This window comes from Dendrobates tinctorius, unplaced genomic scaffold, assembly GCF_039654945.1.
Source record: "Dendrobates tinctorius isolate UK_male_01 unplaced genomic scaffold, ASM3965494v1 ptg000021l, whole genome shotgun sequence".
NCBI classification, from domain to species: domain Eukaryota; kingdom Metazoa; phylum Chordata; class Amphibia; order Anura; family Dendrobatidae; genus Dendrobates; species Dendrobates tinctorius.
The window spans coordinates 18,328,448-18,344,789 of record NW_027361689.1 but is presented as its reverse complement, the minus strand read 5'-3'; the positions used below and the strand labels follow the sequence as shown (position 1 = coordinate 18,344,789).

The 16,342-nt window shown below is 43.0% G+C and overlaps 2 protein-coding genes across 2 annotated transcripts; both read right to left on the bottom strand.

Moving 5' to 3' along the window:
* Positions 1 to 229: 229 nt before the first annotated feature.
* LOC141083722 (microtubule-associated serine/threonine-protein kinase 3-like) lies at positions 230 to 6,648 on the bottom strand. Its single transcript, XM_073568107.1, has 8 exons — positions 6,502 to 6,648; positions 6,249 to 6,350; positions 5,878 to 6,000; positions 5,615 to 5,724; positions 5,433 to 5,524; positions 5,002 to 5,084; positions 3,916 to 3,981; positions 230 to 558 (listed from the first exon to the last, which is right to left on the bottom strand). The coding sequence occupies exons 1-8, from the start codon at positions 6,644 to 6,646 to the stop codon at positions 419 to 421; spliced, it is 861 nt and encodes a 286-aa protein (XP_073424208.1). The 5' UTR covers positions 6,647 to 6,648; the 3' UTR covers positions 230 to 418.
* A 57-nt stretch (positions 6,649 to 6,705) lies between these two features.
* LOC141083750 (microtubule-associated serine/threonine-protein kinase 3-like) lies at positions 6,706 to 10,805 on the bottom strand. Its single transcript, XM_073568117.1, has 9 exons — positions 10,791 to 10,805; positions 9,648 to 9,749; positions 9,474 to 9,593; positions 8,771 to 8,864; positions 8,271 to 8,341; positions 7,818 to 7,903; positions 7,285 to 7,493; positions 6,990 to 7,128; positions 6,706 to 6,895 (listed from the first exon to the last, which is right to left on the bottom strand). Exons 1-9 carry the CDS (start codon positions 10,803 to 10,805, stop codon positions 6,706 to 6,708), a joined length of 1,026 nt encoding a protein of 341 aa, XP_073424218.1.
* Between the last annotated feature and the right edge of the window lie 5,537 nt (positions 10,806 to 16,342).

The following is a 16,342-nucleotide window of genomic DNA, read 5'->3' as shown; positions in this document are numbered from 1 at the left end:
TGCAATATATGGAGCGGGTATGCTAGCATCTACAAGATGCTGTGTGCGTGTACCTTTAGGAATCTCTAGACCTCTCCTCCACTTTTGTACGGTGTTAAAGAGAATTCATGGGGGACAAAGGATCAATCGTCTCCTGTTTGATGTCCTACCCAGCAGACATGTATGACATGTAGAGTATCGATATGACATTACTGTCACTAATATTCAGTTAAATTCAAAACAACATTAATCAATTTAATATTTTTATTTAGTTATTTTTTAAATTAGAAATTGCATGGAAGGATGAAGAGATGTTCTTGGAGAGGCCTTCGATTTTTGAAGATGTTTCTTGCTGCTCATAAGGCCTCAGATAGATGGTACAATTCCTTCCATACAGGTACAGCATTGGTGGTGGACATGCTGCACTTTCTTCAGGGCGCTAGATGTTGGGGGTTTCTGCCCTTGACATGTTTATGGTGCCCTGGTGACAGCAGGCAAAAACGCAGCTTCGTCTGACAGCGCGAGCCGCTCTTGATAATCCGCGCCGGCAGGATGATATCATCCGGCGGAAGATCGAACCTACGAGAAACCATGTAAAACTTATGTAAGTCATGGGACTCCATATTAGAGGATACTACTGTGGTGTCACTATGGGAGGATGGTAGAGGAATGTTCTCCATACACAGGTCCGGGATCATTGTCAGTCATCATACATGTGACAATCCCACCCCTGACGTCAGTCATCATACATGTGACAATCCCACCCCCTGAAGTCAGTCATCATACATGTGACAATCCCACCGCTGACGTCAGTCATCATACATGTGACAATCCCACCGCTGATGTCAGTCATCATACATGTGACAGTCCCACCACTGACGTCAGTCATCATACATGTGACAATCCCACCGCTGACGTCAGTCATCATACATGTGACAATCCCACCGCTGACGTCAGTCATCATACATGTGACAATCCCACTGCTGACGTCAGTCATCATACATGTGACAATCCCACCGCTGACGTCAGTCATCATAATGTGACAATCCCACTGCTGACGTCAGTCATCATACATGTGACAATCCCACCGCTGACGTCAGTCATCATAATGTGACAATCCCACTGCTGACGTCAGTCATCATACATGTGACAGTCCCACCGCTGACGTCAGTCATCATACATGTGACAGTCCCACCGCTGACGTCAGTCATCATACATGTGACAATCCCACCGCTGACGTCAGTCATCATACATGTGACAATCCCACCGCTGACGTCAGTCATCATAATGTGACAATCCCACTGCTGACGTCAGTCATCATACATGTTATAATCCCACTGCTGACGTCAGTCATCATACATGTGACAGTCCCACCGCTGACGTCAGTCATCATACATGTGACAATCCCACCGCTGACGTCAGTCATCATACATGTGACAATCCCACCGCTGACATCAGTCATCATACATGTGACAATCCCACCCCTGACGTCAGTCATCATACATGTGACAATCCCACCACTGACGTCAGTCATCATACATGTGACAATCCCACCGCTGACGTCAGTCATCATGTTAAGAACGGCGGAACGGACTAAATAAAAATAATAAAGTGTGTTCGCCGCTCGGGGTCCACCGTGCAATAGATGATATGACTGCTGCTAGGTAATGACAGAGGAGCAATATGACGGTATAAAGCGCACGGGTTAAACTTCACCCAAAGTGTGCAGAGCGGGCTCTGTTCACACACAGAGGCGCCGCAACAAAACATACAAAAACGCTGAGCCTGTTAGTGTCACAGGCTCAGGTAAATGCATACACGATATCTGGTCACAGGAGCAAGACCTAAGACAGGAGCTGCGTCCGTCTAGACATACCGTGTGTGCGGCGTCGCTACTGCGAGCGCCAAGAAGGGCTGCAACTGCAGCGTGGTGTAGAACACTGCCGCTCGACGACAAAGCTAGAAAGCAAGCGCTATGTCGGACGCTAGCGTAGAGGTGCGGTGTGCACAGTGGCCTAAGGCTTGCCACTGACTGGCGCTGACTGCTAAACTAATTCCCTATCCACATGCGTATTATCAGAGGGAAGGGGTTTCTTAATAAGTCAGTCACCAGTATAGTCTATACTAGTGCATGGCGGAACGGCCATGCGCGCTTTTTTTTTTATAGCCGTGCGGGGCCTTCCAGATCTCCGAGATGGACCAATGAGATCTGGAACAGGACCTGGGCACATGACTGCCGATCTCCAATGGGAGATTGTCTCGTGAGCATGCCCAGTAGGAATACAGAGGAACTTAGTCTCTGGAGCGGTCTGCTGCAAAGTAATCTCCTCTGCAGTAGAAAAACAGCAGGAGACCGCAGAATGTGAGGCTCTGGATTCCTGCAGAGCAGACGCAGAAACCTGATGCCTAACACATCATACATGTGACAATCCCACCGCTGACGTAAGTCATCATACATTTGACAATCAGACCGCTGACATCAGTCATCATACATGTGACAATCCCACTGCTGACATCAGTCATCATACATGTGACAATCCCACTACTGACGTCAGTCATCATACATTTGACAATCAGACCGCTGACATCAGTCATCATACATGTGACAATCCCACTGCTAACATCAGTCATCATACATGAGACAATCCCACCGCTGACGTCAGTCATCATACATGTGACAATCCCACCGCTGACATGTCATCATACATGTGACAATCCCACCCCCTGACGTCAGTCATCATACATGTGACAATCCCACCGCTGACGTCAGTCATCATGTGACAATCCCACCGCTGACGTCAGTCATCATACATTTGACAATCCCACCGCTGACGTCAGTCATCATACATGTGACAATCCCACCGCTGACGTCAGTCATCATACATTTGACAATCCCAACGCTGACGTCAGTCATCATACATGTGACAATCCCACCGCTGACGTCAGTCATCATACATTTGACAATCCCACCGCTGACGTCAGTCATCATACATGTGACAATCCCACCGCTGACGTCAGTCATCATACATGTGACAATCCCACCGCTGACGTCAGTCATCATACATTTGACAATCCCAACGCTGACGTCAGTCATCATACATGTGACAATCCCACCGCTGACGTCAGTCATCATACATTTGACAATCCCACCGCTGACGTCAGTCATCATACATGTGACAATCCCACCGCTGACGTCAGTCATCATACATGTGACAATCCCACCGCTGACATGTCATCATACATGTGACAATCCCACCCCCTGACGTCAGTCATCATACATGTGACAATCCCACCGCTGACGTCAGTCATCATGTGACAATCCCACCGCTGACGTCAGTCATCATACATGTGACAATCCCACCGCTGACATGTCATCATACATGTGACAATCCCACCGCTGACCTCAGTCATCATACATTTGACAATCCCACCGCTGACGTCAGTCATCATGTGACAATCCCACCGCTGACGTCAGTCATCATACATTTGACAATCCCACCGCTGACGTCAGTCATCATACATGTGACAATCCCACCGCTGACGTCAGTCATCATACATTTGACAATCCCAACGCTGACGTCAGTCATCATACATGTGACAATCCCACCGCTGACGTCAGTCATCATACATTTGACAATCCCACCGCTGACGTCAGTCATCATACATGTGACAATCCCACCGCTGACGTCAGTCATCATACATGTGACAATCCCACCGCTGACGTCAGTCATCATACATTTGACAATCCCAACGCTGACGTCAGTCATCATACATGTGACAATCCCACCGCTGACGTCAGTCATCATACATTTGACAATCCCACCGCTGACGTCAGTCATCATACATGTGACAATCCCACGACTGACAGATCACATCTGCTCCACATGAATTCTTCTCACTGACATCATACAAGATGGAGCTCATTGTCACACTTACCTCGCCTATTTTCCCCCTCTTCTACTTTCTCTGCTTTTTCTTGTTTTCTCTTCTGAGCTGAAGATTCTAATCAAAAAGGCACAAAAAGATGTTGATTATAAACTCCTAAAAGTTTAGCTTTGTGTCTTTATAGACTTATCCAAACTGTTTAATATGAACCTGTAGCTTTTCTGTGTGCCGCCATATGGTGTCTCCCCAAGGAGCTAAGTCCCGTTATTAATATGACTCTACAGCAACCCACAGTGTTATCATATAATCAGTTAGGCCTCTTTCACACATCAGTTTTTTTTTTACATCAGTCACAATCCGTCGTTTTTAGAAAAAAACGGATCCAGCAACTGATGACGCTGGATCCGTTTTTTTTCTCATAGACTTGTATTAGCGACGGATTGCGACGGATGGCCTCATGTTTCGTCCGTCTTCACTGAATCCGTCGGAAATGTTGTGTCCGTCGGGCGGAGACGACGGACGAAATAACGTTTTTTTGTCTCTCTCGAAAAGTTGGACCGAGATGGATCCAGCGCCGTCCGTCGTTGGCTATAATGGAAGCCTATGGGCACAGGATCCGTCGCTGTCCGTCAAATGACAGAATCCAGCGACGGATTCCATTTTTTTAAACTGAGCATGCTCCAATTATTACCAGGTAGGGCAGTCGGATCCAGCGAAAAAAACGGATTCAAAAGTGTCCAGAATTCACTCTTATTTTAGTCCTACTACCCCCTGGTTTTTCCATTTTTTGTTTTGTCAAAATCCTCCTTATGGTTACAGAGATATCGGCCTTTTTATTTACTACAAATTTTTATGGTCTTTACTATGGGGACGTGGCTTTTAGTTTAATATTGCAGAGCAACCTGAAGACACGTCTCAGAGAATCATGTAAGCCACACCCCCTTGTAAAGACCATAACAATTAGCACTTAATAAAATAGGCCTATAACTTTGGATTCATATGGGGGATTTTGGCAAAGCAAATAACAAAATAATGAGGGGAGCAGCGAGAAAACAGTAAGTAATTTTCTGAGCTTCCATGTGCAGATTCACATTATACTTTAATGGCTATAATAGGAAGGCCTAAACCTGTACATACCTAACAATGAGGACAAGGATGACTCGCTGCTTTTAGCAGTGGAGCACTCCTCATCAGTTTTGGATGGAGAAGATTTTTTCTGCCTGTTTGGAAGAAAAAAGACAAGTAAGTTACAAGTAAAACAATTCAAAAGTGAAGAACACCTGTCTGTACATAAGGGCAATTAGGACAATATGAAAGGGAAACCCTGCTCAGGACCCCATTCTACCAGCAAGAATGTAGTCTAACCAGTACTATTGGCCTGTATTGAGCTGGAAATGAATGGCTGGCTGCAATGATCAGCTATTTTTGCCAGTGTTATCACAAGCTGGACCCACAGAAATCAGCTATCAGGGGGTGGTGGATGCTGGATCTAGATTTGTGTTACTCATGTCTTGTATCTGGTTCTGAACATATTTCAGAACTAAATTTCATAATAATAATTTACTCACACATCTGAGGGTTTATCACTGTTCTCTGAGGAACACCCTGGAGGTGACATAGGCTCTTCATCTGTCATCATCCTGGTATTGGTGGTATATAGCTAAAATACATAGATAAATATAAATTAAATATATTTTTAAACTTTTTGTGTAATTATAGGTTTTGTACATTTTATTGGCTACATACTTACTTTAGAAAACCTCTGAGAAGATGACATAAAGTTTTGGATTTCTGGCCAGTCATTTTCCTCACTTGTGTCTCCCTCATCTGAATTCATATGTTTGTATTCTCTTGAGCGAGCTGCAAAGTACAAGTGTGATCAGAAATTATTAGTATAAGACTCAATCAGACAGTCACCGTGTGATCACTAATAATAATTAGAACTGATTGTCACATAAAATGAAAGACAAGACACACAGCAGTTTTAAGCAGCTCACGTCTCGTTTTACTTACTGTTAAAGTAGTGGGTGTCCATGTCTGATTCAAGATTAGGGATGAATGGTGGCTCCTGACTTAGAAGGTTTGCAAAATCTAAGTCACACAGAAATGGATGAATTTTGATCTCATTTGACCCTCCTGGAAGAAGTAGATAACAAAGAAAGTGGCACAGTCATTGTCAGAGAAACTGCTCCATATCTGCACAGTTTATGTTAATCTGAACTTAAGGTGTAAAAATACAGAGATGTAGGGAATGTACTGAAAGTGATAGTATGAGGAATGGGGGATGGACAAATAGGTAGGGAACCTTAGTGCTGGTCCTCATAGACATGATCATTTGGTCACAGAGGTGTAATAAGTCATTAATAATAGTATTATAATATTACCTGTCCCCAGTCTATGTGCTGGATTTTTTCTGAGCAGCTCAGTGATGATATCCTGAGCATCAGGTGGAGGAGAGTAATTATTGAATGTCCAAGTTATATCACCTGTTTATATAAGAAAAACAAATATTATAGGAAATAAAACATCTGCATTAATTTTCATAAAAACATAGTTGTTAATGCTAAAAGCCAAACCAAAGAACCAAGCAAACCAAATAACAGTGACATCACATAGTATTCAGATTATTTTACTTACCCCTGAGGACTCTGCGTACAATCTTCTTTTCAGAAGTCCCATTAAATGGTGGATATCCAAAAAGAAATTGATATAGGATGATCCCTACTGACCACCAATCTACAGGCCTTCCATAGCCTTTCTTTAGGATAACTTCAGGGGCCATGTATTTAGGGGTGCCAACAGTCTGGAGACCAAGAGAAGAATGTTATGGTAAGCAATAAATTACGGGAAAAAAGAGATGAGATTTGTAAAGTACAAGATCCTGTAAGTAAAGCCCACCTCATTATCACAGAACTCGTTGGTGATGTCCTCTATTGGAGTCTTGTAGATGTCTGACGTTGGTCTCATGAGGCCGAGTTTTGAAAGCCCAAAATCAGTGACCTTAATATGTCCTGTTGATGTTATTAGGAGGCTGTGAAAGAAAAGATGGTGTCAGCCCCAAGTAATAACCCATAGACTGTATGACAAACTTTCTTCCCCTTTATAATACTACAAGGGTCACTTACTTCTCAGGCTTCAGGTCTCGGTGCACCACACCATAGCTGTGCAGGTATTCCACGGCAAGTACTGTTTCCGCAATGTACATACGGGCCAAAGAGACTGGTAAAGGACCGATGTAATTTATAAGAGCGTCACAGTCTCCTCCTACAGGAGAAAGCAAATATGAGAGGTGAGGGTTTGTTACATTGTAAATTACACATGATGAGGGTGAATGAGAAATAAGTGGAAACATTGGGACATTCTGGTTATATATAAGGTGCTGGACGAGAGCTGGATATAGATACTATAGAAGTGTCCTACCTGGCACATACTCCATGACCATACACAGATGAAGTTTAGTAGGAAAGGAGCAGAACATGGAGGCCACAAAGGGACAATCAGCGAATGCTGAGATGTCCCTCTCCAGAAAGGCCCGTTCAAGTCTGTCTGGCATTTTCATGTTCTGGTTGTCCATTTTCTTCATAGCGCATATCTGTCTTGTGTCTTTATGGCGCACTAAGTGGACGGTCCTGGAGAGGAGGAAAATCCATGAATTATTATGAATTCTTACAAACCATCTGTCTATAGACCTCATCATATGATCTCCTGTACTAATGGTTAATACTAGATGTGCGTCTGTCGCTAAAAATCCATGTCTGGAAATCCATAATTTAACACTCCATAAATGATCGCCTGTGGGGGTCCTCATCCACGTCACATCCTACCTGACCTGAAGATGTGGACAGCGACGTGGACATTTTCTCTACGGGAACATCACACGGGAAGGACACAGGGACAGAGGCATCATCATAAAAAGTCCTGAGAAATAAATATTATACCAAAGTAAAGCTCACCCAAAAGCTCCACTGCTGATTAGCTTGATGGATTCATAGTCGTTCTTACAAGGATTTCTCCCTGGGTTCAATGATCCGACAAAGGCCTGAAAAGTATAAGCAATTACAATTAAGTATAGAAACTCTATAAAACTAAAGCTCCATGTTCAGGAAGGTCTCCCTTCTACATTATGTCCCCGCTGATTACACTGCAGCAGACGTACAGTAGAGGACGTGATACAATCCGGACCCCCCACAGACACTATTATATTATAGGGTGATATCCCCCATACACAGATATCATTGTACTGCAGGGGAGGATAGGGGACATCACACAGAGGAGGCAGAACAATAACGTCATCATCACACACAATAGGGCTGAACTACATAAAGAACAGCGATATCCCATTATCATGTGGGGTATAATATGGTACATGTAACCCCATCATCAGATGACGTCCCTCTGATACTTACACTGGCAGATTCCTGGATGATCTCTGGTGTCTCACATATTCCACCATCAGTATTTTCTGACGCAGGTATTCCTAAAGTAATGATGAAATAATGAAGAGACGTCATGTATTAGTCTATATCAGCACTTATTATATAACACATCCATATAATAAACAAGACCCCTGTACATGGAGTAATACCAGGTATATGGATATTCTGCACACCCTGTATATATTTATGACATACTACATATATTGTACCATGAATCTGCGATTGCTCAGGATCTGATCGAATTCCCAACCATGACTGGGGAAATGATTGGGGACCTATGAGCCTCTTTGTACATTTTTGAGCTGAGAAGACCACAGAGGAGAGAAGCAGAATTGCATGAGCTCCCTCCATTATAGTCTATAGGGGGTTTAGGAGCCGTCACCGGCCTCATATGGACGATGAGGAGTAAATCTCCATATTCCTTCTCTATAACTTGATAGTGAATGTACAATATTAGATGATCGGCTTACCTTCCATCAGATCAGGGATTAGTCCCGGCTGACTTGCATCGGGGTCAACAATATTTAGATTTTTCCCCTCTTCGGAGTCACCGTCTGATGTTTCCTGTTGGATACAAAATATACAATTAATATAACATTTCCCAAATGCTAAATTACCATATAAGGACTAAACCTGGATTTACTTAATAATTTCAGTATTGGACGGACTATACACGGCCGCTCCCTCCAATAAATCCACATTATAGGGGTTGTCCTGTCTAAAATGAAAAAAAGTCTCAATGACTGCAGACTTGTGAATCCTCACAACGCTAGTACTGTGCACTGCGAGGACTCGCCATTCTTTGCCCTGGGAACAGCAGGCAAGTATGTGATATGCATACTCCTGGGCAGAACCCGTCTAGTGTATTGAGCGAGGTGACGCCCTCTAGATGAGTTCTGCCCGAGTGTATGCTTATCACATACTTGACCACCAAACAATGGCGAATCATCGCAATGAACAGTACATGCTTTGAGGATTCACAAGTCTGCAGTCGCACAGAGTGACTGCAGACTTTTCAATTTAAACTAGACAACCCATGTAATATATGAGTGACTTGTATGTACAACTGATCTCTACTATCCTAAGAGAACTGCAGCATTTACAAGAAGAAAGATTGTGATGATCGTGTGAGACAGAGGTGGAAATACAAGCTCTGCACCGCTGAGTACAGACTGTCATCATAGATGATGGAGCCGCAGGGACAGGCTGCCATAAAATATCCTTAGACTGCCTGGAGAAGACAGGGAGGTCTCTACTATCGTAAATCTGAGCTTCCTCTATATGACTGGTAACCTGGAGAAGATTAGACAAAAAGGACATGAAATATAGAAGATGATGGATCCTTACCAGGTGCTCCAGTGAGTAGGTCGGATACTCCAGTACAAACAAGACATTTTGGGCCAGTTGTTTAAAAAAGGCCAATTCTCCACTTCGGGATTTTTCTTCAGCCTATAGAGATGAAAATAAACAAGAAATGAAAATCATGAGAAAGAGTGTAGAATGGAGAAGGCCATTTATGTCACCATGTTTCTCCAACTATCTGCACTATAATTACTAAACGACAATTGATGAGGGATCTGGCCGCCTGCTAACACAGAAATATAAAAAATCTAGACTGCAGCCTCTCAAATTGTATATGAGTAAGTCTAAAACATTTTTGGAAAGCGTCTTGTGGACAGCTGAGACCAAGATAGAGTTTTTTGGTAAAGCACATCATTCTACTGTTTACCAAAAATGGAATGAGACCTTCAAAGAAAATAACACAGTACCTACAGTCAAATATGGTGGAGGTTCAAATATGTTTTGGGGTTGTTTTGCTGCCTCTGGCACTGAGTGCCTTAACTGTGTGCAAGGCATCGTGAAATCTAAAGATTACCCAAGTCTATTGGCTTGCAATGTAGTGCCCAGTGTCAGAAAGTTGGATTTGTGTCCTAGGTCATAGGTCTTCCAGCTGTATAATGACCCCAATCATACTTTAAGAAGAACCCAGAAGTGGATGGAAGCAAAGAGCTGGAAAGTTCTGAAGTGGTCAGCAATGAGTCTTGGTAAGAATCTCATTGATCTCCAGTGGACCAGTGGAGATATCTTAAATTTGCTGTTGTGAGAAGGCACCCTTCAAATATTAGAGACCTGGAGCAGTTTGTGAAAGACAAGTGCTCCAAAATTCCAGTTCAGAGGTGTAAAGCTTTTTGATGGCTGTAAGAAGTGATTGATTGTAGTTATTTATTACAAAAAGGTGTTCTAATAAATATTAAGTTGAGGGTGCCAACAATTTTGTCCATTTTTATGGGTTTCTGTAAAATTATGGTAAATTTGCCTTTTTCTCTGTTTTTTTTGTGTTGCTCCAATACACAGAAAGGAAATAAACATGTGCAATTGCAATAATTTTCCTGAAGAAATACTTAAGGTGTCCTTCCTATGTGGTTATATCGAAAGCTGAGGGTCGCATTATTGCACAAATGTAATCATTTTGGATATTAAAGAGCTCACTTTCATGGATATCATTATACTTATAAAATTATGATTTCACATATCCCCAACCCTAATGTCAAGAAAGGTTCTGTTTAATCCCTTTGTCAGTGAGTTATCTATGTTTTGGGGATAGTTAAACTAGAACTTCAGTGAGCTGAAATTTTGAGGAGGACCTTGTGTATGTGTCCCTCCACTTTAACCATGCGGACAGGTGGTGGAAATACATAAATGACGTCTTAAGGCCAAAAGTTTGGGCTATCTAATAGGATTGATTGCATTTAGGGATGGGCGAATCTACTCGTTAGGACTCGTTACTCTGCGAGTAGTAGGGGACTCGCAGGAGTCGGTACTCTGCGAGTTTCCAAGCGATTACTCGCACAGTAACGAGTCCAATGCAAATGCTAGCGCTTTCCAAGCGATCTGTAGCATCTCTTGGAGAACTGATTGACAGGTTGGTCACACTCGTCAAACATAGTGTTTGACAAGTGTGACCAACTTTTTACTACTGAGGCCGCCTACGCAGCATCAGTAGTAAAAGATAAAATGTAAAAAAAAATAAAAAATATTGTTATTCTTACCCTCCGACGTCCCGCGCAGCCTTCCCGCCTCTCCACGCATCCGTTCCCAGTAATCCTTTGCGAAAATGCCCGCGATGACGTCCGTTCTCGCGGGATCGCGATGTCTCGCGGTCATTCGCGATGATGTCGTGTGAATGACCGCGAGACTTCGCGATCCCGCGAGAACGTACGCCATCGCGGGCATTTTCGCAAAGGACTACTGTGAACGGATGCGTGGAGAGGCGGGAAGGCTGCGCGGGACGTCGGAGGGTGAGAATAACAATATTTTTTATTTTTAAATTCTATTTTTTACAGGGATATGGTGCCCAAAGCCCGGAGGACAGTCTCCTCTCCTCCGGACCGTGGGTACCATCCGCAATTGTTCTGCTTCCTTTCCGCATGGTGTGCACAGCCACATGCGGAAAGTAAGCGGAACAAAAAAAATGGCAGCACAGGAATCGCTGCAATACTCGCATCCCCATTCATTAACATTGGACTCGCTAGACTCGCAACGAGTAGCGAGTTTCCGAGTCGGACTCGTTAGAGTCTAGCGATTCCGAGTATTTCAGGATTCGCCCATCCCTAATTGCATTAAAAAATTTTGTGAAGAAAGTCCAGAAATTGCCAACATTATTAATCACTGACCAATAATAGTTAAATGTTTGCCTGAAGGGATAAAATGTAAAAATCCCAATCTCTTTTCCTACAAACAAGCCAAGAATATCAAGGATAAATTGGAACATTCCAATGTTGGATCCCTGTAAATCTATATTCAATCCTTTTTTACAAGTCGATGTAGATTGGGCTGTTTTCCATGTCTATGCTGTGTTAACTGTATAAACATGTAATAGATGACCACTTTGAACATTCTATCACCGGTGATCTATTTACCATCAAACATTATATAACCTGTGAATCAGACTATGTGATTTATTTGTTAGTGTCCCTGTAACCTATGGGATGTTGGACAGACAACATGTGATTTTGAAACACGTCTAAATCACCATAGGTATAATATAATGAAGAAAAGGAAGGATTTACCCGTCTCTAAACATATTTGTGAACAGGGAAACACAGACGTGAAGTAATTATTTCCCTCTACTCCTCTTTGGTCAGACCTCATCTGGAATATTGTGTCCAATTTTGGGCACCACATTTTAAAAAAGACATCAACAAACTGGAGCAAGTTCAGAAAAGAGCGACCAGAATGGTGACCGGTCTGCAAACCCTGTCTTATGAGGAAAGGTTGCAGGATTTGGGAATGTTTAGTTTGCAAAAGAGAAGACTGAGAGGAGACTTAATAGCTGTCTACAAATATCTAAAGGGCTGTCACATTGTAGAAGGATCAACTTTATTCTCATTTGCACAAGGAAAGACTAGAAGCAATGGGATGAAGCTGAATGGGAGGAGACACAGATTAGATATTAGAAAAAACTTTTTGACAGTTAGAGTGATCAATGAGTGGAACAGGCTGCCACGAGAAGTGGTGAGTTCTCCTTCAATGGAAGTCTTCAAACAGAGGCTGGACAGACATCTAACTGGGATGATTTAGCGAATCCTGCTTTGAGCAGGGGGTTGGACCAGATGGCCCAGGAGGTCCCTTCCAACTCTACGATTCTATGATTCTATGATTCTAAAAAATGTCAAATTTCATATTATAGACCAGGTACCACCTTTGAGAAAAGGAGGAGATAGGATTAAATTAATAAAGTTAAATGAACTACTTAATACTCTGAATCACAATGTGTGAAATATTAATGATGAGCGAGCAATAAACTGCTTGGATGCTCGGTCCTGGAAACGAGCACTTTGTACTGTTCGGGTGCTCGATTCGAGAGGGGGAGAGGTGAAGAAGGAGAGAGAGAACCCAAATGCTCGATCAACTATCCAGCACGCTAGCCCATCACTATTATACATTTTATACCACATACAATTGCTCTGACTTCATTGGTGGAAGAGGGCCTCCGGCTACTTCCTCCACCCGTCAGCCTGTGATACAGCTGACGCAATTGAGTTATTTCATCTTGTCATCTTTGTACTAGGGAAAGTCAGCGCACCGGATACACAGAGACAGGAACAGAAGCAGAGTGCCGGGGGAACAGGACCGAGGTGAGTATGTGGTGTTCTTTTTTTCATATGTATGGGATGCTTGACTGGACATGGGGAGATTATTGGGGACTCATACTGTATGCTGGACATGGGAAGGCTATGGGGGTCCCATGCTAGACATGGGGAGGCTATTGAGGCCTCATGCTGGTCATGGGGAGGCTGTGTGGGGATCATGCTGTATATAGTAAGGCTGTGTGGGGCTCATGCTGCATATGGGGAGGCTGTGTGGGGCTCATGCAGTACATAGAGAGGCTGTGTGAGGCTCATGCAGTACATGGGGAGGCTGTGTGAGGCTCATGCTGTATAGGGAGGCTGTGTGGGGCTCATGCTGTATATGGGGAGGGTTTGTGGGGCTCATGCTGTATATAGGGAAGCTGTGTGGGGTTCATGGTGTGTATGAGGCTCATGCTATATGTGGGGAGGCTGTGTGGGGCTCATGCTATATATGGGGAGGCTGTGTGGGGCTCATGCTATATATGGGGGGCTGTGAGGGGCGCATGCTATATATGGGGAGGCTGTGAGGGGCTCATGCTGTATATAGGGAAGCTGTGTGGGGTTCATGGTGTGTATGGGGCTCATGCTATATGTGGGGAGGATGTGTGGGGCTCATGCTATATATGGGGAGGCTGTGTGGGGCTCATGCTATATATGGGGAGGCTGTGTGGGGCTCATGCTGTATATGGGGAGGCTTTGTGGGGCTCATGCTATATATAGGGAAGCTGTGTGGGGTTCATGGTGTGTATGGGGCTCATGCTATATGGGGAGGCTGTGTGGGGCTCATGCAGGATATAGGGAAGCTGTGTAGGGCCCATGCTGTGTGTAGGGAGGTTGTGTGGGGGCTCTTACAGCATATAAGAGGCTGTGGGGGGCTCATACAATATATAGAAGGGCCTGTATTGGGGTTCAAAGGATATATAGGGGGATGTCATCATACTTAATTTTGCTCAATGTTAAGTGATACACTTAAAATTTATGTAATTATCAACAAAATAATAATTATAATTAATATATTGATATCTATATTGAGCATTATTTATTTCAGCCTATTGGTTCGGCCCTCCACAACAGTCTCTCATGTGGCTCCTCGGGAAAATTAATTGCCCACCCCTGATCTGGAGCATTCTTCATCCCACTGTGCATTCTTTGCTCTAGTTAATATAACTTGAAGGTTAATAAATATAATGCGCATAATTTTTCTTTTCTTTCTATTTCTTTGTAAATTATACAGAATGACATCATCATTGTAAAGCACAATCTATCTATATCAGCAGTGAGTGGTGATCCATCTGAGGCTCTTAGCATGTTAAAAGCAGTTGTCAATCTCTGACAGTGTCAGATAATTCACACAAACCGGATGCGCGCCACTAGCTCTGCCAATTGGCACCCTGTCATATGACCGCGAGGCGCCGATGGGTTGGCGTGACAACCCGCAGTCTGCAGGAGACCCCTATAGTTGTCATTGCTGATTTGCTATGAGCACCACCCCTGGGCCGGCGATCATAGCAGATGAGCATTTTTGCTACACATAGCAGGGCTGAATCTTTGCTATGCCATGCACAAGCGATCAGATGATCGGAACTTCACGTCTCCTAAGAAATTTATTGAAACATGTAAGAAGCATGAAAGAAGTAAAAAAAAAAGTTTTTTAAAATATTAAAAAAAAATAACAAAATATAAAACTTTAAATCACTTCTCTTTTGCCCCATTCAGAATAAAACCCCCACACATATTTGGTATCGCCGCGCTCAGAAATACCTGATCCATCAAAATATAAAAAGAATTATTCCGATAAATGGTGAAACAAGAAAAATAATCGAAACGCAAGAATTCTTTTTTTGGTCGCCGCAACGTTGCAGTAAAATGCAATAACAGGCGATCAAAAGATTTTATATACCCCAGAATGGTATCAATAAAAATATCAGCTCAGCGCAGATAAAACAAGCCCTCACCACGCCCCAAATCCCCCAAAAATGGAGACACTATGGGTCTGAGAAAATGGCGGCATTTTTTTTTTTTTTTACAAACTTTGGATTTTTTTTACCACTTAAATAAAAAAGAACCTATGCCTGATCTGTATCTATGACCTCACAGTGACCTGGAGAATCATAGTGGCAGGTCAGTTGTGGCATTTAGTGAACATGGTAAAAAAAAAAACAATTGTGGAATTTTTTGCAATTTCACTGCACTTGGAATTTTTTTTCTTGTTTTCTAGTACATTATATGGTAAAATCAATGGTGTCATTCTAAAGTCCAACTTGTCCCACAGAAGACAAGCACTTACATGGCCATATTGACAGAAAAATAAAAAAGTTATGGCTCTGGGAAGAAGGGGAGCAAAAACTAAAACGAAAAAACCCCACGGTGGTAAAGGGGTTAAATATAAACTTGAATTCCATTATTATTTTGGATTGTCATTATATTTTTTAAAGTATTGTGCAGATTGTCTGCTACTTACCTGTTGTACCAGTGTCCAGATGTTCTTCTGTAAATGCTCGAGATATTCAGAGCTTATACGACCTTGCTGGTATTTGGTCAGGCAGTCTCTCACTAGCTCCATTACCAGCCGGTAAGTGAAGCTGAGGACACCATCGGGTAGTGGTAGCACAATGTCAGGGGCATAGGTGGTAAGAATCCCCTGGAGCAGTGCTAACACCTGAAGTTTTTCTGGAGGAATTCCAGACATTTCAACTAAATCAAAGCAAAGCACAATCAGTATATAACTAGCTATGTAGCATATGACCGACAGCAATGACACTGAGTGTCAAAGTGACAGTGTGGGCATAAACACTTGTGCAAGTAGCGATGGTTAATTATGATGTCATAATGGAATCTTGTGTCATAACGGAATCTTCAAGTGTATCTTACCTTATAAGGAAGTTGCCTAGCAACCCATAAGGAGCCAAC

Bases quoted from the DNA above. Each gene is read 5' to 3' on its own strand.
- LOC141083722 (XM_073568107.1), bottom strand. From the start codon at position 6,646: ATGGCCCCTGAAGTTATCCTAAAGAAAGGCTATGGAAGGCCTGTAGAT. The intron at 5,725-5,877 runs GTAAGTAAAACG...TGTACTTTGCAG, and splicing joins GGACACCCACTACTTTAACA to CTCGCTCAAGAGAATACAAA. The intron at 559-3,915 runs GTAAGTGTGACA...GGTTTCTCGTAG, and splicing joins AGAGGGGGAAAATAGGCGAG to GTTCGATCTTCCGCCGGATG.
- LOC141083750 (XM_073568117.1), bottom strand. The intron at 8,342-8,770 runs GTAAGCCGATCA...TCATTACTTTAG, and splicing joins AATCCCTGATCTGATGGAAG to GAATACCTGCGTCAGAAAAT. The intron at 6,896-6,989 runs GTAAGTGACCCT...TTTCTTTCACAG, and splicing joins CGAGACCTGAAGCCTGAGAA to CCTCCTAATAACATCAACAG.